Genomic DNA, 25453 nt, shown 5'->3' on the forward strand with positions numbered 1-25453 from the left:
ATAGGAGGATGTCGAACGACACGCATCAGTAGCGATCCTTTACTCTAACATCCTCCTCGGCCTAGAGTGCCCGATGTCACAGTCCTTTTCGATGTTGATCTTCTTTGAAGCCGGGACCCTTTCTACTAGTTCTTTCCATTCCTTGTGAGTGCTTTCTTTCGTCGGGTCTTTTACTGGGCTTTTTTTGTCGCCGTAAGAACGGCAACGGCGGGGGAAGAGGAGCCCAGATAAACCTCCGACGGGAATCGAACCCGGTCCGTCTGCTTGGTGGGCGCTCATCGTAACCACTACAGACTACACTATCTCCCCTGCTTTTGGAGGATGTTGTCCGGGGTGGGGCCGGAGTCAGCTGAACGCATTGTAAATTTGTTACGAGAGAAGCATAGTCAGACTTCTAGACGCTACTGGATTTCCAAAATGCGCTACTGCAACTAAAACTAGAACTATTCACTTCTCAAAATATGCAACTAGAACTAGAACTACTTTTCAAAATATGCAACTAGAACTAGAACTACTCACTTTTCAAAATACGCAACTAGAACTAGAACTACTCACTTTTCAAAATATACAACTAGAACTAGAACTACTTTTCAAAATATACAACTAGAACTAGAACTAATAACATTTCGAAACTCACAACTAGAACTAAAACTAGAGCTATAGTCACTTTCAACCTTTTTGAGCTCCATTCGCACTTTTTTTGAAAAATAATTTCATTCGCACCAGTCAGCCAAAATTTAGTACACGAAAAGAAAATGAAGAAACTTATCACTTTTGTATTCGCAGAGCTTAATCTTGGAGGTACAGAGCTTCATTATTTTGCATTCAGCGCATCGTATTATTGACTAATCAAGCACTAAAATCACTGCAGTAGAACAATCACAGATATCGCACTCCCGTTGTTCTCAAGAAGTTCGTTGCATTTTTCGTGGGTATCGTGCAGTGATTTCCTTGGAAGCAAGGGCGAACCCAAGAACAATATTCACTCGAAACATTATCACTTTGCCAGTAAATCCACATGTTACGTCATCGCGATGTGGATGTGAATGTGTTTGCATTCAGAACGCACAAAATAGTGAAACTGCACTTGAATCGTAGCATCAATGTTGCGACTAGCACCTTTGGTTCATTTTTCTGACAACATTCGAAAAGATGCTTCGCGTGATAAGGTATGTTAGATAGGGTTACCATATACCCCAGTCAACAAAATGGGAAGCGATCGCCCGGCGTAGTTTGCGCATTCGATGCCAAAATGATGCTTCAAAAGATACACTTTTCGCACTTCAGCCGCAGACTCATTAACCCTTTAGTTGCCGTTCATTAACCCTCTCGCTACTGCAGCTTACAACCGCTGGTAACCCTATCCCTACCTGAATTATTGTTGCTTTCTGGCAGATATATTAGCCTTATGTTGCAAGACATCACAATTTGACAATATATTTTCATTATCGTGTTAGTTATAATAAAATCCACCACGAGCATACATTCAAAATACCGGTCAAATACAGACAGACAGTCATATAAAATGCATAAAACGACACAGTGATTTCAGTCGAGATACAGAGAGATGCTCTTTCCGGGACAAGTTTGATACAACTATTCCTGTTCTTGAATTGAAATGCAGACAAAATCTGGTTTATCGAACAAGTCTGTACCTTGGCGGGAAGAATAGGGTCAAGGCAACGCGGAGCTACCTTCAGCAGCCAGCTCACTGTGCGGGACGTTAACTTCATTCAGAGCCCAATTGTGAATGATAAAACCCACGTTTCGGCTTGGCTTGATCTCTGATATCTGGGTAATTCCACTGGCCTCATATTCCTCGATGTACAGAAAGCGAAATATGATTAGTAATGATAATCGGCTGATCAAGGACCTTGTCCCTGCAGGCTGAAGCAATGCTTAGAGGACGATATGAACTGTTGCCTTCGCCAACGCTCCATTTCTTTCAATTCACCATCAGACGTATACTGATATTTGGGCATATCGCAGTCACTTCATGGCTTCAGTCTCCATCGTAAAATAAAGGCAAATATAGTAATAAAATAACTCGTAGATTAACTGAAATGAGTATCACAAATTTTAATCAGAAATATTACAAGATATAATATTTGGCTGAACACTTGAAATGGCAACCGATGTAAGGATTGTAAATTCAGTCACAGATAATGCAGACAGAGAAAATAGATGGTTGAGCATATCCCATGTTTCGTTAATATACCTAGCCAACATTAATGAATGCATTCACAAATGATGTCACAGCCGGTCAGAGCACTTGACAAGTATCACGCTATTCACTGCCTCCAACCTGACACTTCAGAACACGTAAAAGTCAAAGTCAGCATTTATATCATGTCCTATTTTACAAGCCTAACACAAACAAGCAATTAATATGACTGATCTGCTATTCTCAAATCTCAATAATAACCCGAACTATCTCTTGCTCCACTTATCTCAACAAAGAACTTCATTCATATTTCACTTCATCGCTACAGTCTCGGAAATACAATTCGCCGGTACGGACGATAATTCAAACTTCAAGTGTGCAGCGGTAAACAACATCCGATGACTTATGACATCACAATCACTCCACGCTCAAGTGCTCACGAACCTGGAAATGCCAGGCAGAAGAAACGTCACGTTGAAGTCGCGTGATAATCAAGCGCAATTTGATTGGTTAATTACGCTGACACCAATCTCGCTTGCCGACCGATGGAAAGGAGAACAATCGATATTCTGAATTCGAGAGCGATCAGTTTTTGTACATCAAAGATGCCGCCTCACTGTAGTGTCAAAACGGTTGCGTTCACTTCTCTCCTGCACTTTCTTCGCCTGTTTCGGCATTGAATGTACACACTTTTGTTGACTGGGACGGAGGATTTGTCCTCCTTTTTCGGGTTTTTGAAAATGTCCTCCGAGGACGCATAAATGTCCTACTTTTTGAGATTTTGTCGTCTTTTTTCGGAATTTTGGTCAAATTTATAGCAAAATTCGACTGAGATGCCAGAAATCAGCACCAAAGTGACGCTCCGGCGGGTATTTCGGGAGCTGAGCGAAAGTTGACCCTTTTTTATATTTTATTCAACTGACTACGAAGTGGCAAAAATGTATCACTTTTTCAGGATATTCCACCGGTATTCTGTGTTTGAAAATTTTGAAATAGTGTCCTCCTTTCCTGATTCCAAAATATGGTAACCCTAATGTTAGACGATTGGATGGTGCGGTGAGCGTTCAAATCAGGAATGCATTGCTATACAAACCCGCACAATCCGAGTAATTGATGACTGTTGTATATGGATAAGCTTAGGCTCCATTAACTTCTTATCTATGCAGTACACAAATCAACATATCTCTCAATAACAACGTTCGGCATCCTTGTGTTGTCAAAGCCGAAACTTTCACCTTCTTGAATAATTATTACTCACATAAGATTCATGATTAAGACACAGTTATATCAGCCCGGGTAGCCAACTGCGGGATGGCTTTTAGGTCAATCGTACAATATTGGAAAACCGACTGAAATAATGTCAAATTATCTTTACTATCCCACATATCCCTCTATACATAAAGAGTAATAAGGTTGAACAGTCGAATTAAGCTAAAATTAGGCTGCATAAGGAATATCGTAAGACATGCGGCTTGGTGGATTTGATTTTGCTCTGCAGAGGGTGCTCACTGCTCACGCTCAGTGCTCATCTGCTCAAGCTAAACCGGTAGAGTTCGGAGTATTACAAATTTGTAGTACAAAGGCGGTACGAACACGAACTAGGCAAACTTTTCCTATGGATCAGCAAGCTTAGTGGAATCACCAATATCTTATATATAGGACTATGCCTTTACGATCTAGACTTGGCCTGAGATCATCTGTCCAAGAACAGGGAAACGAGTCTAAGCCTAAATTGTGGAGTTCGCATTACAAACAGGCCATTGCACTGGTAAGTAGATAAACTGCCCAGTGACTTAATAATTCGATGTGGTGCAAGATAAATATTCATTGGAAGTAAGACACTAACGTGCTTACACTAATTTTATTTATAACTGCCTCTAATCCTTGGTTAGGTACACGAGTAAACAACACTTGTTATAAATCTAATATGCTAATTGTTATAGTTGAAGAAACGCTAAATTCTGCTGTTAACCAACATGGATGTGTGCCCAAATTCCAATATTTTGCATTCAAATTTCCCAAATGTCAACACTGGCATCAGCTACTATTACCTACATTCCTACAAGGTCGATATACAATATCCCTACACGGTGGATGTCTCCGAGCAAGTGAGCAACTGATACCGATTCAACTCCTTATTTTTTTCCATGCAGCGACGTAATCCTCTCGCGCGGAAATATTATCTCAAACTTTGCATTATACAGTTATACACGCATCGGCAGCGTTCCTCACTTGTGAACTAGAAAAGCCTAGCTACCAACAAGTTTTTAGAATTGCTTCCAAACGACAAAATTTACGCGCTCAATGTACTTAATATCGTGTTTATTTGAATTATTCCACGTCGAAAAAGTGAGAAACATGGACAATTTTCATTCGCACTCATCGGGATTTTTCATTCGCACCACGCTTGCCGTTCGCACTCATCCGGATTTTTCATTCGCACCATTCGCACCACGCTCGTGATTCGCACTGAATTTTTTTTTCATTCGCACTAGTGCGAACCGTCACACAGGTTGAAAAGCACTGAACTAGAGCTAGAATTAGAATTAGTCACTTTTCAAAACTCGCCATTAGAACTGAACTAATCTTATATCTAGAGCTCACATAATAGAACTAATCTACAATTTCAGACGACAACGCCATGTCAGTAAAATCCCATGCATATTGCAACACGAACCTGGCGTTCCATTGACCAAGTTTGAGAATCTGCTGACATAATACAAAGTTCGTCACTAGGGTTGGGCACAGAATTTGAATCGTGCGTTAATTCTAATGATTCGAGTTGATCAGTGAGAGATATTTTTCGAGTACCGAATTTAAACACTCATTGATGTGGCAGTCCATCCCATTAGGGATGTGTATTTGTTATGATTGTTTATTGTTATTGTGGTGGTCTGGTGGTGGTAGAGTTGTTGTTACTGGAGCCACCAAGTGTATTGTTCAGACTAGGTAGAATGGACACTTGGTGGTCACGTGAATGCATGCTTCGTTCTTGTCTCAACTGGCTGGTGTCGTGAGGACGTATAACAAAGTTTTCTGAAAACGATTGTTGAATCTCTTTACATCTATAAAATGAAGAGGTCGTCCACAATTGCCACTATAAGAGTTAATTTACGAACGATTAATATAGCTTCGATGCTATTTTCCACTGTGGAAGGCTTGAAACATCGATTGGTCGTATAGCAGCATACGTTGGTAAAAATGACGGATCTGTTAAGTGCTGCCACCATTGTGACTCAGTGCAATGAAATAGGCATTGTCGACATAATACCACTGTAGACTGGCATTATATTCTTCCTGGTTGCATCAAATGTACAGTACATCTTTGAACTACCGTATCTTTTCAAACTGTTACACGTCGTAATGGCTGATTCTCGAGCACTCGATTCAGAATCGAACCCTAGCCCTAGTCGTTACCCGCAATACCTAAAATTTTAATAACGATGAAGTTTATATTATAATTACATTACTGTTATTTCGCTTTCATTAGTATAATTAGCCAACTGGAACTACTGAACTGAATAACAAATAATTATAAATATATTATCTAGTCGCCCAAATCTGTCTGTGTCTGTATTACGGAATCAAGTTACAGCCTCGGAATTGCGATTTCGCGGCTTAATCTCACCTAGGTTCGCTCTTGGTCAGGAACATGTAGACGTCCGACTGGCTGTCTTTGACCCACCATACACGGGCGTCGTTGTCCTCGTTGGTCAGCAAAATCCCAGTCCGCGCATGGTTATCTGTTTCAGATCATGATAATCTGGGTCTATGCATCGATGAATTGAGGTAGTACGTTCATAGCGAAATGGGTGTGTATTTACATCCAAAAGGTGCGACACGAAAACTAACGTAACTCAAATTATACCGCGATATAAATCAAACACAACAAGTTCTAGTTGCGTATTTTCAGAAGTGAGTAGTTGTAGTTCCAGTTGCGAGTTTTAAAAGAGTGAGCAAGTCTGATTATCACCTGAACTACAGGCAGACACATAATAAAGCACGAATTATAATACAAGTAAAATATACTTGGAAATAGACATCCTGTAAATATTTCAAATAAAATTGATCGTAGGCTACGGTAATTTAATTTTCGGCCAAGGTTCTAATTTTAAATTTAAGCAGGAGAATAAATATCCTTTGAAAGTGATTAATATCGACTTTAACTTTGGCTATACACTAAACGCAACTGGAAAATTCTTCTGCCGCAAATATAAATAAATTCAACGTGGAGTGTATTTTCCTGGTATGGAATACGTACACTGTAAAAGATAAAGGTGGATTTATGGGTGGATATGAGGTGAAACAGATGTTTCCACCGTTTTGTAAAGGTGGAAAAGGCCATTCCACCTATTTCCTCTATTTTAAAAGGTGGAAACATCTTTCCACCGTGATAATCCACCGTTTAAACGTGGATTGGCTATCCACCCCTATGATTTGACACTCACCACAAATGTTAGTATTAACTCAGCCAGGAGTATATATTGATCTGTGATATGCAAGGTGGGTAGTAAGTGGCAATTATACCTTGATAGCGTAATTACTCCAATATATATACCAAATCCCGCTATCAAAGTGGTATATCTAGTACGGAATGTAACCCTGGGGCTGCTCAGTGCGCACACGACGCCCACCGCGCCGAAGCGCACGGCTGTGGCCACATCCGGATAAACCAGTCTACGGATTTTGTATCCACCTTTAAAGGCGGGTCCAGTTTTTACAGTGTAGAATTGGTGTGTAATAGAAATTTCCAGCACGAGTTCCGAATCCGTTCGCGCAATCATCACAACCTCGGTAGAAATCAACGTTTCCGTGTTTTCGTCGCTGTAAAATCTGAATCGGAATAAAATTTTCACAATTCTCACATCCGAGCACGTTTGAGGTTATGGCTCAAACCTTTTACTAAACTACAACTTTCGTTCCTCTTAAAACGAGTTTTGAAAATTTTCTAAATCCTACTCACAGTCCATTTCTTATCTGCAGTGCGTTTCTTCTTCTTTTCACCTTCTGCATCGTCGACATCCTTTCCGGACCATTCAAAAGACATGCACAGAATAGAACGTACAGTAGTAACGTAGAACCACTTGCATAACGACTCAGTAATCTCCCTTTGTGATCCATTTGCCGTTGACGTATCTTTTCACGCAAAATTTCGCTAAAAACGAAAAATTTCAAACTAATTCAAATGACGGCACAAATTCTTCGTACCTGACAAATTCGGTTGGATCACAAATCCGAACAATAGAAGCGAATCACTTCACAAATGTATTTTCTCAGAGGCATTCAGCTCACTTCGTTGAATCGAATAGTCAAATGAATGGAGCGTTAATGCATGCTGCTCTATTGTATTTCTATCGATATATCTTGTGATACAGTTGTTTATATACAATGCTATAATGCTCTTTCAAATTATCTACCAACTTGTGACTGTCATTCAATTGTATATTCTATTTCTAAAGAATGAACATGAATATTGCTGACTCCTCATTTACAAACCCCGGCGATTGTGTATGATAACGGCTTTTTCGATAAAACCTATTAGCAAGAAACATTCATTCACAAATTTGTGTCATTATATGGAGTCCGATTGTGATGAGAAAAAGCAATCTTGCGACTTCTGACCGAGAGAAAGTATGGCTCAAATTGTATAGTATTCATTTCATATATCTGGAAGTGCCAAGCGCACGCAAAAATCTTAGGGTTGAGTATGGCATTCTCTGCTGGGGTGCTGTCTGTCAGAAGCCACTTTGACCACGCCTCGAGTCGCTAGATGCTACAAAACTGAGATTAGGGGTAGTGTAAAAGCTTCTCTATAATTATTAAACGGTTATGAATTCTCGAGTTAGATTGAGCCAAAGAGGAGAATACATACAGTATCGCGAGTTTATGTGCTCTTCTCATATACTCGCGAGACAGAAGTTGGAGGAACGTATTATGAAGTAGCGATCTCCAATGTGCCTACTCTCATTGGTCGTTTTGCACCTTATGTTCCAAAAGACAGAAGGCAAAGACCTCAACACAAACATGCGTGTTTTTCACCCTTTCGACAAACTTGCAGCCTCCGGGACCTTTGTGTCAGCTCTCAAAAACGATTTCTGCCAGCAAGCATGTTCCAATCGCGTAAGATACGCTTATTTTGGATAGCAGTGCAGAACAGATTTTAAGACCTGGCCATCCCAGCACTAGTAGACTTTCTTGTACAAAATCGAACAACTTGTTTGACTGACAAGGGTTTTAGTGAAATAGTTTTTCGATTATGGTTTGTGCGAATGAAATTATTTTACAACAAAAGTCCGAATGAAGCTCAAAATGGTTGAAAAGCACTACGATAGATAATTAATTAGTACCACTTGATCAATACCATGGCAGAAGGGGGTCGAGATCACAATTATGGTGTCGCTGATGTCATGATTACATCATTATCACCGGGAACAAGCGGTAAGTAACGCCTGGTGTATTGGAGCGTAGATTATTACTTGAAATTCAAAATATTATTATCCATATAAATAGTGGTTATTTAAATACTGCATATTTTGCTCGTTCCAAGATATTTTGTGATGAAACTATGTATGGAACCTGACACGCAGTACACTTACACCTACACTTGTATCTTAGGATCTGCAACTTTGGCTGAAGGTGAAAATGTCAATCAAAATTTTACAAATTGCGCTATTAACGCTGTGGCCGGAAATCAGATCAATGTCTACAACACTACCCGTACTGAAGGAGAAGCAAGTCCCCCGAGTCAGGGTGAGTCCAATGTTTTTTTTTCATTTATTACAGTGTCCCAATAGAGGTGAATGGTCTACTTCGAGGCACGTCTTCAATGACGAGCAGAGTGTGTAATAAAATATGTTAGGGCCTGCTAGTTATGATAAATGAATTAGTGTTATGGGGTAGCAGCACGTTAATACTTAATTATACGCAACGAAACCCATCAGTGTAGTCTGGATGAGCTTTGAGACAAAGTACCTGCTTTTCCTTGAGCACGCGGTTGAATGTCGAGCGGGTGGGCTAAGATTGCCTCGGTACCCTATGATAACTAGATGTGCAACACGTGACTCACGGTTGAATACGCCGAGATGCATACTGCTTAGCCAGCTAAAAGCAGCATAATTGGTAGTCGTATAGTCAGGGCCGTAACTGCTGCACCCCAAACCCCCAAGTGAAGGGGTCTAACTGGAATAGGGCCCAAAATGCTTTCGTGAGTATTTTTTGAAAATTTATGCAACTTTGTCAAAAAATTTTCGCGCTTTGCGCGAGTTCAATTAGCCATATATCTTGATTATTGGGTACTCTTCCCCAAGAAAAAATACGCAAGATTTATAGAAATGGGCATATCAGCGTTGGCCATGACCGCACCACAACGCACCAAGACATATACAGTTTTAGGCCATGTAACATGTGACTCCAAGAAGTGTGTCAGAACGATCGGCAGCTAGAAAGCCTTGGTCGTAAAGACTGCTTTTATGCTGACCAAATACTTCGAAATACCAAAAACTTCGTTATACATACAAAATACATATAGGTTTAACAACCATGCAATTCCCGATCTTATTCACCGATTTTATCATGAATTATCGAAATATTCGCGCGTCGGGCTTTCCCACTAAAGTGACTAAACAGTACAACTTTAATTTCGTGGCAAAAGCGAACAACGTGATGTGGGGTCAGTTTATCACCCTATGGGAGCCCGGGGTCCTGACGAAGTGCTGTTACGTTCCTGCCAACGGGTATACCCCGGAGATGTTTAATTACTATTGAGGGGGCCTATACCTTTTCAAACACACCTCACTCAGCTCTACCGGTAAAATAGATTACGTGAACAGAGACAGGATGAAAATTGATAGCAATACATGCAATTCCCGATCATATTGACCTATTCAGTCGTGAAACTAAAGAAATTTATCGCGCTTCGCGCGTGTAGGCGAGAAAAGCATATTCACTCAACGGACACCCAATGCAGCAGATAAGTAGCGGTAAACAGTGCACAGTTTTGAAATCTCAATAGGGCAATAAAACTACTCCGAAATAGCCATGATGACTGTTTGGGTTTGTTTCATAGCCGTAGTATTCGTGCGGCCCCGACCGTACTCTGAAATTCTAAATTTGGCCCTCACACCGAAAAAGTTTGGGAACCACTGGTCAAAAGGGTCACCGGCTCAACACGAGTTTCGCGGCACCGGTCGAGCGGGCCCATAATAGCCCCAGGCAATGGTTGAGCGAGCATATATACTACTAATGTAAAGGACGAGACAATGGAACACAAGAATTGACCCACATGTTATTGCATACTATACTAAAAAATCACAGCACAATTTTCATAATTTCGATTCTTCATTTTCAATCATTTCTACCTGTTCATGTATTGCATAGGGAATAACAATTAGCCTTTATTACTGAAGTTTCATAAGTTTACTTCAATCGCGTTCTTTTACTTAGGGGCAAGATGCTCCGGGTTATGCGTGTATTTACACTGTTACTCTGAATAGAAACATAACAATATTACTAGTCCAAGATACTTATACTCATACCCGATTATTATTTGCATAAAAATGGATTTGAAGAATTACCCGGATTCAGATTCACAACATTTTGATCTTCGGATTTAGAATTAACGTTGGACAATGAATTTCTAATAACTTCCATTTTAATGACATAATTCATAAGAGGTTGCGGATTTGGATATTTGTATTATTTTAAATCCAATCACATCTATCAAAAGGTAACGTTAAAAGAGAGGTTATCCGGATAGTCCCATGAGTCATCCACATACATATTTGGCCGGAAGTTAACCAACCCATTATACAGCATCCGTATCCATTTACCGGGTGTTTTTACCATAGGATCGGTTTTTGCAATACATTCAGCGAGAATCTAACCAGAGGTGTAATTACGGAGTCGTAATGATATAATAATAACTCCTAGTAATCTCTGTTTTGTAGAGGAGTGTTGGGCACTAGTAAACATCGTCAACACCAACACACGACAGAAAACTGCCGACAAAATTCTTGATGATTTCAAGACTGAGAGTCTGCACCGACCGGACTTCCAAGTTAACCCTCGGATGAGAAAGGTTAAAGTTAATGATTACTTCAAAGGAAATTACAAAGACGTCAAAGACATGGAAGTAAGGATGAAGAAGTGGTCATGGCTAGGTATAAAACGGACGAAGGTATTGGCAACTCAATTGAGAAAAGAAATAGGCTTTCACGGACACAAAGAGCAAGATGAGGATACCTTGCCGTTCGATCAGCTTATAATGTCAATTACTGGAGAAACTAATTCCTCACACCCAGACGAACATTCGGTCATAGGCATTGTCGCGTCTGCGGGATCGGGTAAAACCACTCTCATGCGTAGATTAGCGAGAAAATCACTCGATGCAACAACCTCCCTAACACAAGGCTCCAATCAAGAAGCCTCGAAAATAATACATTTTATCGAATTGAAAACCATCAAGTACGCTGGTGATGTGACAGCATCTACATTTCTCTTCGGGGGACTTTTCGAAAATGATTTCGATGAGAGACGTGCTTACCGGTGGTTGCTGGAAAACCAAACGAATGCAGTTTTATATTTCGACGGTCTGGATCAGGCTACGTGGAAGATAGGCGATGGTACAAATTACGATAAAATTAATCCATTCTCCCATACCGATACAGCAACGATCATGTACAACATACTCTCGGGTAATCTGCTTCCCCAGGCGAAAATAGTCTTGGCATCACGCGAATTTAGAGTGTCAGAGTTACCTGCGGAGGCGCGACCTAGCGACATCATTACTCTCTCAGGATTGACGCCAAATGACGCAGAAAAACTTTTCGTGTTTTTAATCGGAGAAGGTGGTGCTGAAGCCTGGGAAAATATTCGTAGTATGTCGCCCAGGCTACTCAATTTGGTGTCAGTTCCCGTGTTCCTCATTTTAACAGCAGTTGTAATGGCGAGAGATCCGACGAAACCTCCGCCGACTACAGTTACCGAACTGTACAGAAGAATCATTTCCGCTCTTCGATACGTCGAAAACATCCGACAGCGTGACAAAATAGACAAAATATTATCAAAATTGAAGGAAATGGCTTTTCGAGGAATGGAAGAAGGGCGAGTCGTATTTTATCAGGAGGATTTGCAAAAGTTAGGTTTGTCTACCGAAGAGGTTCAGGACTTGATTATGAAGGTTCCCGGCAACAATCTGCTCAGTCGACATTTAATGGAGGGTGACTTTGTCTTCTTCTTCTGTCATCAAAGCATACAAGAGTTCCTTGCAGCAAGCTTCATAGCTCATATGACAGCTGAAGAATTCTCTCGATTCGACGGAAAACATCTCCACGAAAATCGATGGTCGGTCGTACGCAGATTTGTTTCCGGACTCGTCCACGAAAAATCAACGGATAAAAGTGAGTTATTGTTAAATTGAGCCTCCATATTGCGTCATGTTTATATCTCATGAAAAATTTATATATAGATCTATACATTGAGAGAGAGAGATTAGAAAAATGGTTAGACGCATCTGTAAAAAAGGTGCATTGTTGAAAAATATGACGCAAGCGTCGACAACTCCCCTTGCTTCGTCACAGTCCCGGATCAAAGGGAAAAACAGCTGGTTTTTGGTCGATCGATTTGCTTGCAGCTCGCGAAACGGAAGACGTCGTCCCGTATCCGAATGGAGTTTTACACGGTGATCTACGAATCAGACGACGACTTCCTCATGCAAAGCCTTAACTACATTGACGTAACTGACATTCCTTTGAGTCGCGACGAAGCCCACGTCGTTGGTACGCTCGTTGCGAGGAGTCAAGGACTCAAGACGTTGCGTTTAGACAACTGTCATCTCGACGACGGGATGTTGGCCGTCATAACGAGATGTCTCAAGAGCCCAGTTCACGTGAGTCGCCTATTTGTTACGTCACGCACTTACAGATGGGCAACGTCGTAACCGTTCCAGGTGCGGCGAGTGTGTTTGCGTGGCAACAAGCTCTCTGTTCGTGCTTTCCGCACCGTCCTCGGACACCCGCGGGTCGGAGCGTGGTCTGGTAACCTGCATTGGACAAAAGTGGTCAGTGAGGCGTGGCGATGCCCCAACTTGCGCCCAAACTTATGAACAATGTTCAGAGACTCACGGAGTCCCGTTTCCTATTGGCCGAGGCAGCGACATGTGACATAATCGTCATAATCTGTTGCAGCAGCATAGTCGGTGCCGGTGACGTCGCCGTGGGCCGCTTCAACACCAAGGTAAGTTTGGTCCTGTCGGATGGATTGTGACGAAACTGACATTTTCTCTTCATAGGATTCCACTTTATCCCTCACGTACAATCTTACCGATCACGCAATTGGATTTTTCGAGGAACTATGTGATCCACGAACGATCCGTAAAGTATAGTTCATACGGTTCCAGTAGGATTACTCAAGGAACTTTTTGCCACTCGGTCATGAAATCACAACATCAATTTAAGATATTGAGTCCAATAAAAATACGGAAAGGGTCCTATAGATCAGGGATCTCCACCGTCCTTAATAGAAGGCGTTTGAATAGGTGGATGCAAGTGTCTAGCCAATCATAGAACGACCCTTGCAGTGGCTGTACAGAGTTACACGGAATATCTAAACAATGACAAGGAATTGAGCCTAATATTTGATTACTTAAGTGGCGTTGCACTAGTAAGGTTTTTATACCTGATTTTCTAATATACAAGTCAACCTAATGACGTCATTACGTATTGCCGTTGTGGAGTTTATTTCAGACAATTCGACTCCGACCGTGGCGCGTGGCAGCCACTCCGATCAAAACATTGAATTGCGATCGATCGATTCGGGCGAGAACAATTCTGGGAGATAACCTGACGGGAATGACTCTGACGAAAGAACTAGACGTCACACAGTCGCCATTGGAACCGAGCAGCCGCTTTTACAATATGAAGAACCCATAGCCGACCTGACCGATGAAGCTCAGCTCTCCCTACCATCTCCGCCGGCCGGACGCCAACCGGGGTGATCAAATCGTTCCTACCTCAATGGTACATGATCGAGAGCCTGAGGCCGTTCCGACCCGTCACGATTCAACAGCGGTTTCGCCAAAAGTGCCGCTTGCAAAGAAGAATTCCCCAGCCGTAGTAAGTCCTGACACACCGATCTTCAGGCAATCGCCCTGCCACTAAGGAGTGACGCTGAAGAACACCTCGCGAACGCGTTTTGATTGTGATAGACGTCGATCCTATCCGATCTAAATTGTACTTGCGAAGTACAATTGTTGTATGTTACCGCCACATTGTACATAAGAGTGGCCATGGACTGCTGTTCAAGTTGGATAGCCTCTCAGACTTGGCTGGTGTATTGCACTTGAGCAGAGCCTACTGGGATGTATTGTGCATTTGTTTTTTTTTGTGTTAGGCTAAATGTAGTTAGTGGTTAGGCTACCCATTTCTAGTATGTTAATCTGGATTTTGTGTAGTGTTGGTTACTATTTCTTGTTCAGTTAATCTGGATTGTATTGTAATCTGATAAGCTAACTTGTATATTAGAAAAGCTGTAGAAAACCTTGTTCATCTCTCTCTCGTTGTCTTAGTAATTGGACTTGTTTAGTATGTGGTATTGATTGGCTAAATGACTTGCTGTTGTTTACACCTATACATTTTCTATTCCTTCCGCTTCATTGCATGTACGCTCCCTCAAGCAAGGGATGATGTAGGCGTGTATAGGGCGTGTCACAACAGTATATTTTCACGCCATATAAGCACATGACGTAAACTTCCTATTGCGATTATGTCGAGTATTTATAAACTCGTGCAATAGTAAATTCGAGATGAGACTACCTACTGCAATACGTTGATAATAAACTGTGTATGAACAATATTTCCGTACGAAGAATTCACGAATACAACGCAGGACATTCTCTCAGCTAAGTACCAGACAGTTACAGCCTATACGCAAGGACATCTACTCGTCTGAGTTCTACTTACAGAGACACAAACCATAATAAGTTGTTGCAATATACAATGCATGCTTGAAAGTGCGCGAATACGTCAGTCGTAATGAAGAAACATTTTCGGTGTGCTAAATTCATCGTAGAATACATACACCCCAAGCTAGAGAGTTCTTATGAGGATGTATCCCTATTCAGCCGTTAGATTGAAATGTGCTCGTGTCGTATTCTCATGTTGATGTTGAACTCTGGACTCATCCAGCATTAAAAATATCGAAGATCCCCTTCACGCCAAACGTTGTTGACATTGAACTTAATAGCTTTTGTAATGATCTGTGTGCATTTTGTTAACATGGAATTACATTGCATTACCACACCCGATAGATCGCAAATTGAAATATTTCGTATTATTAGGAGCTGCAAAAGACTTCACCAACTAATGACTTTGCAATCTCACGAGAAATGGTTTGTGTCTTTGTGTCGTGGGTTCGATCTCCGGCCGGGTCACAACAAAGACTCGAAAACTAGTATCCGCGGCTATCCTGCTAGGCCAGGGGCGGGCAACTTCTCGAGTCGGCGGGCCGGATAGAGGAAAATTAAGTACTTGGCGGGCCGGATTGCTGAATCGATACAATATTCGCCCATTTATCCACATTCCACATATACAAGGAATAAATCGCATTTATTGAATACATTTTAACGACAGTAATGTCACTTCAAAGCCATTTCTCGCCGATAATGACGCAGACAATGTGGCTTTGAGAACAGCATTGTCATACAGGCGCCGCCATGTCTGCTTCTATCTGATCAATCACGCTTGCTTGCCCGGAGTAAATCACTGCTGAGCAATCTGAACGCAACATAATTACTAATCCCACAGGTGACGACTCGATCGTTCAAAGGGAATAAAGTTGATCTTATTTGAAAGCTACTGTCGCACTGATTTCAAAAAATTACATTAAAACCTGATCAGGGCAACAGAACCCCCTCGAAATACACCTCAAAGTCTGAAAATCGGCGTTGTTCCGAACAATCACAAGCACGTAAGGGCCATTGTTATGTTCGTTGTGTTGCGTCGCTGCAATTGTTTGGAACAATGCCGATTTTCAGATTTTGAAGGCTATTTCGGCGTGGTTCCACTTCCTTGATGAAATTTTAATGTATATTTTCAGAATCAGCGCAACAGTAGATTTCAAATAAGATCAACTTTACATAATTTAAGCGCTCGGGTCGTCAGCTATGGGATTAGCAATTACGTTGCGTTCAGATTGCTCAGCAGTGATTTACTCCGGGCAAGCATGCGTGACGACGGCTGTTGCGTATCTATCCGTAAAAAAGTTATGTGTATAATTATTATGTTAGCGTTGTATTACATGTTTCGTATGATGCGACACAACCAATCGAGGTTTCAGTGTGAAACGGTGTCGAAACTATTATTCTTGTTGATTGATTAATAGCCGTATAATTTCAGCACAGGTACCCAAAAACTGGTCAGAACCAAATCATTGTGCTCAGGCCCACTCGACAACCCCAATGTAGTGTGTGAGACTCGTCCACCACCAAATAATCAGAGCCACGACATTTCGATGTTGCTGGACGGGGTGAACGCAGTGCTATGCAACCAACTACAGAAGAGCTTGATATTATTCTCTTTATTAACAAAATGGTGTCGATTATGAAAAAAAAATGCTGCGAACAATACGCTAGGTTCTCGGAATAGAATTGAAATGAAAGGTGAGGAACTGCATCCGATCGAAAACAACGAAATCAAAAATATTTTAGAGGCTAGGTCCGAACTTGAAATTCCCTTGTCATGCCTTGAAACGAGGTGACCTCGCCGACCTCCGCGAGATGGTCCCCGAAGTACACGATTCTGAAAGAAGTTTGTAAAAGGGAATGCTAGAGAATATTCTGCCTTTTTAAATTATATTACAATTTGAATTGTAGCTGCACAGATTTTTTTTCGAAATTGTATTAGTATTACGTTAAAGCTACAGTTTTTCCTATATTACATTAGAATTATAATAATAGCCACACATATTTTTCAAAATACAGTAGAACTAGAAAACAATAACACAAAGCTAACCAAATCACATTAGAATTGAAATTATAATTATTTTTTTTTCACTAATTACATTGCATTTACATTAATAGCTACACAGTTCTTCCCAAATTACATCGGAATTGAAATAACACAATTTTACCAAGTTGCATTAGAATTACAATTATAGTTACAACTTTTTTTCACAAATTACCTTGCAATTTCAATAATTGTCGCACAAATATTACCAAGCTATATTGTAATTAGAATTATAGCTTCACGTTTTGCTTTTTTTTCAAATTAGATTAGAATTAGAATTACTAATCTCGCGAAAACTTGGAAATGGAATAAATTCCGTTATAACCAATCAGAGATCGTTCTCATAAGCACGAGAACGGCCATTCTCTATACAGCAAACTTGGCTGGTTTCGCACGATACAAGTATCCTGTATCATTTTCAGGAGAAGCAGAAATTCGATCAGAATTAAAACGAGAACATAGAAACATTACACAAATTGGATTAAAATTATATTGTCACCAATTCTCTCTAATTAATCTAACTGGAATCCAACTGGAATTATGTGGCTGTCCAATTCTGCTCCAAAGACGGCATTTTGCAAATCAAACCTGTACGTCCCCGCCGCCTGATTGGCCGGAATGTCCCATTCGATTGTCACGTGGCTCTCGTCCGTGGTCGGGTAACTGGAACCCGTCTGTTCGTTTTCAGACATACTCAAAATTCCTTTGCTGGTCAGTTTCTTGACGAGGCTGCACACATTAATTTATTGATAACATTATCAGTAGGGCGATTTTTTTTTGACGTGTCAAAATTGAAGCGTTGGGTCAAAATTTTTTTCACCGCTGCACCGTTTGCATCGTAGATTTTGCACTGTCGGTGAACTTATCATTTGATATTTTACAGCTTTAGCCTACTACTTCCAGTTATAGCTCTTGTTAAGGTTGCGAATTTTGAAAAGTGTGTAGTTCTAGTTGCGAGTTTGTAGACGTGAGTAGTTCTAGCTCTAATCGCGTATTATGACAAGCGAGTAGTGTTACAGTTGCGAGTTTTGAAAAGTAAGAGTAAGTCTAAAGAGAGTATATAGTTCTAGTTCTACCGTACTTCTAGTTGCGCGGTATGAAAATCCAGTAATTTGTACAAATCTGATTTATTATAAATTCTGTTGATTATATCTCACTTGGAATTGTCAAATCCGTGCTCTTGATCGAGATCGTGGTCCGAAAATTGCCCGTTATTCACGAGAGCCTCCAAGCGCTCCAGATTGATTCTATACCCGGTGGCGTCCGCGATCAAGTTGAAAATCCCGTCGATCACGGTGAGCTCAGGCCTGTGAAGCATGTCTCTTTACGGCTTCCGTAACTACCTTACACAAGCGCCATTTGCTCACCTCGAGACGTTAGCGTTGTCGAGTCTGCGCCAGCGGAATTTCGTCTCCCAGTCCGCGTCCGTGAATTCCACCTGCCAGCCGCCCTTGTCGGAGTCCAGACGCTGGACTTCGAGGTAAGTCTTTCCGAGCTGGAAAAAGAAATGAGGTCTAGCTGGGCAGATAAAAAAAATGTTCGACCTTTCCGAATTAGAGTAGAGTTGGAAGTACAGCTAGCCATTTTTTCCAAATTAGATTAGAATTAGAACTATAGATACACAGTAATTTTCCAAATTATATTAGAGTTAGAATTACAGATATACAGTATTTTTTCCAAAGCAGATTAGAATTAGAATTATAGCTACACAGTATTTTCGAAATTAGATTAGCGTTAAAATTACAGGTTTACAGCTATACAGTATTTTTTCCAAATTAGATTAAAATTACAATTACAGCTACACAGTTTTAGATCCATATTAGATTGCAGTTAAAATTACAGAGTACCCAGTATTTTTTTCCAAATTTGATTATAGTTAAAATGACAGAATACCAAGTATTTTTCTCAAAATTAGATTACAGTTAAAATGACAGAATACCAAGTATTTTTTCAAAATTAGATTCCAGTTAAAGTTACAGAATAGCCAGTATTTTTTTCCAAATTAGATTACAGTTAAAATTACGGCTACAGTTTTCTTTTGTTCAAATTAGATTAGAATTAGAATGACAGGCATATATTTTTCCTAATTACACTAGCATTAGAATGACTGAATTTGCAAAAATTTGAAAATGAATTCAATTTCGAATCCGAAATAAATAAATAAATAAATATCAAATTCAGCTCGTATCAATTATTCGTTCTCAGAGGCACAAGAACGGCAAATGTCTGTACACTGAGCTTGGCTCGTTTCGCACTGTACAATTTTCCTGGATCATTTTCAGGATAAATGACATTTGAATTAAAATGAGACCATTATCTAATATCCCAGTCACTCACAATATCACTTCACAAATCACCCACCGACCTTCATATTATGGCGAGGGTTCGACCCGTAAAACTTGACGGTGACACCACTTCCTGTCTTGTAAGACTCTTTGGCGTCCACCATGACGTCCCCATAGTTTTTGCCTGCCGGGAGTCGGTCCGGTCTGGGGTGTGGTAGGAGTTCGATCTGCTTTTGGAGGATGTTGTCCGGGGTGGGGCCGGGGTCAGCTGAACGCATTGTAAATTTGTTACCATAGGCAATCAAGTTATTGGATTATCAAAATTTGTTTTCGTATACAGTGCAGAGTAGGATGAATTCGGGTTCCGAAATTTTAGATCTAGAATTTTAGATGACAATGCGATGCTTGTAAAATCCCTGACCTATCGCCGTACGAACCTGGCGTTCCGTTGACCAAGTTTCCGACCAAGTTTGAGAATCTGCTGACGTAAGCCGCGTGCGAGTGCGGGCCAAATATGGTAGACGCGCCCTCGTATCTTTGAGCCTGAAACTCCTCGAATGTAGCGATGTAGTGCGTGTATACGTTAGACAGGCCCGCGATCACCACCTACGAAAAGAGGCGGTCAAAGTATAGTTAGCATTGTTGGCGTAATAACTTCTACTCAATTGCAAGTAGAAATAACTATTTCGAAGACACAACAGAACACGCATAGTTCTTCGGCAACAGAGTATCTTTTAAATGTGCAGCTGTAACTACATTAGGAAATAGAACTACTCAAGTTTCAAAACCTTCAACTAGAACTAGAAATACTCACTTTTCAAATCTCGCAAATAGAACTACTCACTTTTTAAATTGCGCAGCTACAACTAGAACTAACGTTTGTTTTGTACCGTTACTACCGTATCTATAGCCCGTCTACTAGTTGTTTGTTTTTGTTATTATTACGTCATACAGACAAAATAGTTCTTACATTTCGAATTTGATTCACCCCATCACTAACGTTCGCTACTGATGAGAGTTAGTCGAAAAGCTTTTAGCGAATAAATTAACAATATGAAGTTATTGTTTCGCGTTATTCTGAAGTTCTGTACCACAAATCACTTGTTGTTGTTGTTTGTTGTTGTTTATTAAAAAGAAAGATTTGGCGCTTATCACCTGTTGGTCTTTTGCACCACGACCAAGAATTGCGTAATAAATGAAAATCAGTTCACGATGGAGTAAATCACTTGTACAACTAGAACTAGTACTACTCATTTTACAAAATTCACAACTACAACCAGAACTAGAACTAATCACTTTTCAAAATGCACAGTTAGAACTAGAACTAGAACTGCTCAATTTTCAAAATGCGCAACTAGATTTAAAACTAGAATTACTCACTTTTCTAAACGCGAAACTAGAACAAGGGCTACTCAAAACAACCAGTAGTTGATCGACCGTCAACTGACTATATTGGGAGTTTGTGCAAATCCGGCAGAAGTAGTCCAGCCAGGACTTCCCCTCACCTTTGTGTCAGAAGGCATGCCGAGTTGCTGCGCCTTGGCTTTGACGGCGTCCTTCAGTCTTCTACCTGCCATGGTCGTAAACTCTCCGGGAACGGCGGCTATGACCAGCTGTCCGACTCGTAGCAGTTGCACATCGACCACGGACGGGTGCCACGCGTACGGGATGTCCATGTCTGCGGATAGGAATCGAATCATTCCCACAGATCGCCAAACATTTGAGCATGATAACTAGGAAATTTTCATCTTTCCAAAATTGGATTAGATTTAAGGTTACTGAATTAGCAAAAATCAATCTCAACAACAACAACAATCAGGTTTACTAATATTTTCATCGTTCCAAAACATCACAAAACTGCGATACAATGAAAAAATAGGAAGGTGTCGAAACAACTTGTAGTAGCCTACAAGATCAGACAACCACCTTAGCCTAGGCGAAGTAAGGTGAGTGTCTGATCTTAAAGGCTACTCCAAGTTGTTTCGACACCTTCCTATCTTTTCATCAGAATTGATTCTAATAAGCAAGAGAATAGCAAATGTCTTTACAGCAGGGCTGGCCAACCTTTTCAGCCAAAGAGCCACATTCGATTAACGAAATATTGTGCGGGCCACCAGCCGCGCGAAGCGCGAAAATTTTTTGAAGTTCATAGGTCAATAATATTGTCACATGACTATATTTCGTGCCTGCTGTATATCGCTAGGCTACGTCTTCGAGGACTGGGTTATTCGGCGCATGGACTTATCGATATCGAAAGCTGCGACCAACATGCGTCGATCATTTTCGCGCCTATAGTTTTCATAGTCGACGGTCTTACTGCGAGCGCAAACGCAAGATCGCATATATTGAACGACACTTTGTCTCGTAATCGCGAATATAGTTAGACTCAATCTGATACATTAGGTGTTCTTCCATTTTCACAAAAGGGCAACAATATTAAAAACAAGAAATCGAGTGACAACATGTTGCGCTAAGCTTGTAGAAAATTTTTACTTTTGATAAATCCATCGCAAATTATTCTTCTTTATTGTAGTGTACGAAGATATACCAATATGTGACTCGCTGATGGATCTGTCAATGCGTCGGAACTGATATTTTAGTCATCACATCTCAAGTGTTGCGGCCAGACTAATCAATTTTTTGGTTGGCCTTGCAAGTTCACAATCTGTGCAATCCATTTTTGATGATATTAGAAATTTCGGAAATCACCTCGCCGTCCACTCAAAACCTTCACGCGGGCCACGGGTTGGCCGGCCCTGCTTTACAGTTTCGCACGATACAATTCTCATTTAGCATTTTCACGAAAAGCAGAATTAGAGATTACAATTACTATTAGGGCATAGAAACAATTCTCAAATTAATTTACCGGCATTTCGCTGTAATTGGTGTAATTAGTCAACGAGAATTATCTAGTGACCAAAGTCTGCGACGCAATGAAAAATGACAGTTGTACCTAGAGTTGTACTGAGCCGAGTTAAGAAGTATAGAGCTGACTCGAGTCAATTTATGTTGTTGGTATTTTGTCTATCGGTACTGGTGCTCGAAAAGAGGTGTGGGCAAAACGAGTATATTATGAATTTTGTTGTAAAAAAGTGGGTTGAGCATGACTTGAACTCGACACTGAACAGTGTACACTATAATTCGGACTTGACTCGGCGGTGAATCGAAAAGGACTCGGAGCCTTGTGACTTGGTTACAACCCTGTATGTCACACCTTAGCACGTGACTTAAATTCCCTAAAATTAACCCTAATATAAACCTAATACCAAAATTAACCAGTACCCTAATCCTAACCCAACACTAACCCTAACTTTAACCCACGAATGTCGCATAATCATATGTCCGCGGACCTCCCGAAATATATGACACAGAAAAACTTGTACTCACGGCCGGTGGGCAGAAGCACGGGCTTCGGTTTGTGGCAATCGAAATAGGCCTGGTCCGGCTCGGTCTTGCAAACGAGTTTACCAATGATCTTGGTCACCAAAGTCCACAACGGCGTGCCCTGGGTCATACTCTGCTTGAAGTTGAGCGCCCCGGGTCCGTCGGTAGTGCCGGCCGCAAAGCTGTACAGATATGGATGTCATAAGGTTATATATTGAGCTTGGAAAAATCGAGTATTATGGTATCATAACAATATCAAAGATATGGAAAGTTCAAATATCTACCACAAAGATTATAATGCCGGTTCTACATCACATTAAAGATGATTTTGGATTTTTTCGACCACGCCTATTTCATTGAATTTTCTGGAAATGCTGTGGGTCGATCACGACTTCACATGCCATTTCCAGTAACATGTGTTGCGTAGATGGACAATAGCATCGAAACTATAATACTCGTTGATAAATTAACTCTTAGTGTAAAGGAGCGTGTAATTTCAGTACTCAAAAACATCATCTCTCCCAATTCGACACAGATCATCAGAATTGATACTCGATTTCCATTCGAGTACTCAAACCATTGCGCTCAGCCATAGCCGTTATTAAACGAGACTCGGACCTCGTACCTGTAGCCCATTCCTGGCTTACACGTCGTCGCCTTTGTACCGTCACTGAGGGTCACTTCCTCTTGCGTCATGTCGACGTATTGATGCGCGAATCCCACGGGGCCTTGAAGTCTTTCGCTGCCTGGCCTGATAAAATCAACACAAAATTATGCCATAACGAATAATGATTGTCATACTGCAACACACGTACCTAGTAAGACTACAATCTACATAAACGTTAGGCACAGTTACTTGGGCCGTGAATACAATTCGCTATGGCTCAATTACTAAGCATTGAGCATAGCTCAATGGTCCTTAACAGGGAATCTGGATGTCAAGATACACACCAGACTAATACAGAAAAGACACTGCCCGAGTATTCTGGCAGTTTTACCGCCGTGTCAAGTGTAGAGGCGGTGTCAATTTGAATAGGATAGCTGATGTTTCGTACGTAGGAATGAGTTGTGAAGTTCACGAATCGGATCTTTCTGCTGTCAACAGCTCAATTCATTGCAATATTTGTTGACTAATTTATCCTATAATCATCGTAACACTAAAAAGTTTAGTTTTTCTTGAAGAGCAATCGATTGTATAGATGCAAAATAAGCGACTACGATTTTTTCAGGTATAATCGAATGCGAGTGCGATTACTTGACAAATGCTCTACTTAATATATACTTAATGGGGCAAATGGACAACTAGAAGATTTTCGGTTTTACAAGTTAGATTAAAATTAAAAAGACAGCTACACACTTTTATCCAAATTAGGTGCGACTTAGAATGACTGAATTCATAAAAACTCGGAAATTGAATGAAATTCCGAATAACAAAGAAATGAAACAAAAAACCAGTTCAGTTCATTTCAAATAAGAGTTCATGCTCCGAGAATGGCAAATGTCTGTTCACCAAGTTTAGCTTTCGCACGATACAGTTCCCCTTTAGCGGTTTCAGGAAAATCAGAAATTCGGTCAGTCTGCTTCGTGTAAACCGCACAGTAAACCATTGGCGAGATCCACCCACCCGGACAGAATTCTTTTCGCGGCGTCAAACTGTCGCGTACCGATGATGTCCGTGGACTGGAACATGTCTCCGTCCTTGCCGGGCCCGAACGCGATGCAATATTTTACCCGAGGGGGAAACCCGCATGTGGATTGCTCGTAGTCGCACGGCTCGCCTGGTCAGTAACGGAGGACTTTTATTAATTCATGATACTCACAGAAGGTTTGTATACTTGGGCTATTCAGTCAAGAGGTTAAGTTTTCAGACTTCTTCCGTTTAAACTTGACGTTATGCTACTCTTACAAATTTGGATTTTGCAAGGTATGAAAGTAGTTATGCCTTTTCAGCAGTGCTAACCAATCCTCCTTCATAATAAGCAGATGACGACGATACTGGTAGAACTAAACCAATAACTGCAGCAGGCTACGTATTAATTCTCATCACAGCGGCAGCAGGGAGACAGAGCTTCACTGCGGGTAATGTACATGAGGCGAGTAACCTTACACTAGGGTTACAATATTTTGGAATCGGGAAAGGAGGCCACTTTTTCAAAATTTTCAAACTTAGGATACCGGAGAAAAATCTTGAAAAAATGGTCAACTTTTCCCACTTCGTGGTCGGTTGACTAAAAAAAAAGGTCATATTTCCGGCTCAGCTCCCGAAATACCCGCCGGAGCTTTACTTCGGTGCTGATTTACGGCATCTCAGTCCAATTTCACAGTAAATTTGATCAAAATTCTCAAAAATGAGGACAAAATCTCAATTTTTTTTTTCAAAATCCTGAAAAAGAAGGAAAAATCCTCCTAAAGAAGAACGTAGGGTAACTCTACCTTACACGGCAATGTAAAAGCTTAATTTCGTAAGCTTACACTTTTTTCTCGGTTGTCACATAAATGTCAATATCGCTGTTGCATATAGAATCATTACAGTGGCAGAAAAATGTAATACACCCCCAAAATTTCGAACGTACCCCAGTTTGAGAACCCCGGAGTTATGGAACATGCGAGGTCACATTCAT

General features: G+C 40.8%; 2 protein-coding genes across 3 annotated transcripts in view; one reads left to right on the plus strand and one right to left on the minus strand.

Moving 5' to 3' along the window:
- The first annotated feature begins 8451 nt into the window (after window positions 1-8451).
- LOC145458681 (protein NLRC5-like) lies at window positions 8452-14319 on the plus strand. Its single transcript, XM_080337128.1, has 7 exons — window positions 8452-8602; window positions 8780-8914; window positions 11110-12561; window positions 12742-13049; window positions 13110-13220; window positions 13277-13396; window positions 14110-14319. The coding sequence occupies exons 1-7, from the start codon at window positions 8527-8529 to the stop codon at window positions 14317-14319; spliced, it is 2412 nt and encodes an 803-aa protein (XP_080193254.1). The 5' UTR covers window positions 8452-8526.
- A 2397-nt stretch (window positions 14320-16716) lies between these two features.
- Window positions 16717-25453, minus strand: part of LOC145458457 (putative neutral ceramidase C) — a 42761-nt gene continuing 34024 nt past the window's right edge. For both annotated transcript variants that reach the window (XM_080336830.1, XM_080336831.1), the window contains 10 exons: window positions 24457-24610; window positions 23458-23583; window positions 22836-23014; window positions 20954-21126; window positions 19886-20054; window positions 19529-19716; window positions 18531-18658; window positions 18321-18470; window positions 17752-17892; window positions 16717-16956 (listed from right to left, as the gene is read on the minus strand). In XM_080336830.1, coding sequence (XP_080192956.1) covers window positions 16869-16956; window positions 17752-17892; window positions 18321-18470; window positions 18531-18658; window positions 19529-19716; window positions 19886-20054; window positions 20954-21126; window positions 22836-23014; window positions 23458-23583; window positions 24457-24610 — 1496 coding nt within the window. In that variant the 3' untranslated portion in view covers window positions 16717-16868. The remainder of the gene's footprint in view (window positions 16957-17751; window positions 17893-18320; window positions 18471-18530; window positions 18659-19528; window positions 19717-19885; window positions 20055-20953; window positions 21127-22835; window positions 23015-23457; window positions 23584-24456; window positions 24611-25453) is intronic.

This window comes from Botryllus schlosseri, chromosome 16 (assembly GCF_051294905.1).
Source record: "Botryllus schlosseri isolate E-star chromosome 16, Bs_hap1, whole genome shotgun sequence".
Taxonomy (NCBI): domain Eukaryota; kingdom Metazoa; phylum Chordata; class Ascidiacea; order Stolidobranchia; family Styelidae; genus Botryllus; species Botryllus schlosseri.

Bases quoted from the DNA above. Each gene is read 5' to 3' on its own strand.
- LOC145458681 (XM_080337128.1), top strand. From the start codon at position 8,527: ATGGCAGAAGGGGGTCGAGATCACAATTATGGTGTCGCTGATGTCATG. The intron at 13,221-13,276 runs GTCAGTGAGGCG...AACAATGTTCAG, and splicing joins ACCTGCATTGGACAAAAGTG to AGACTCACGGAGTCCCGTTT. The intron at 13,397-14,109 runs GTAAGTTTGGTC...TGACCGATGAAG, and splicing joins TGGGCCGCTTCAACACCAAG to CTCAGCTCTCCCTACCATCT.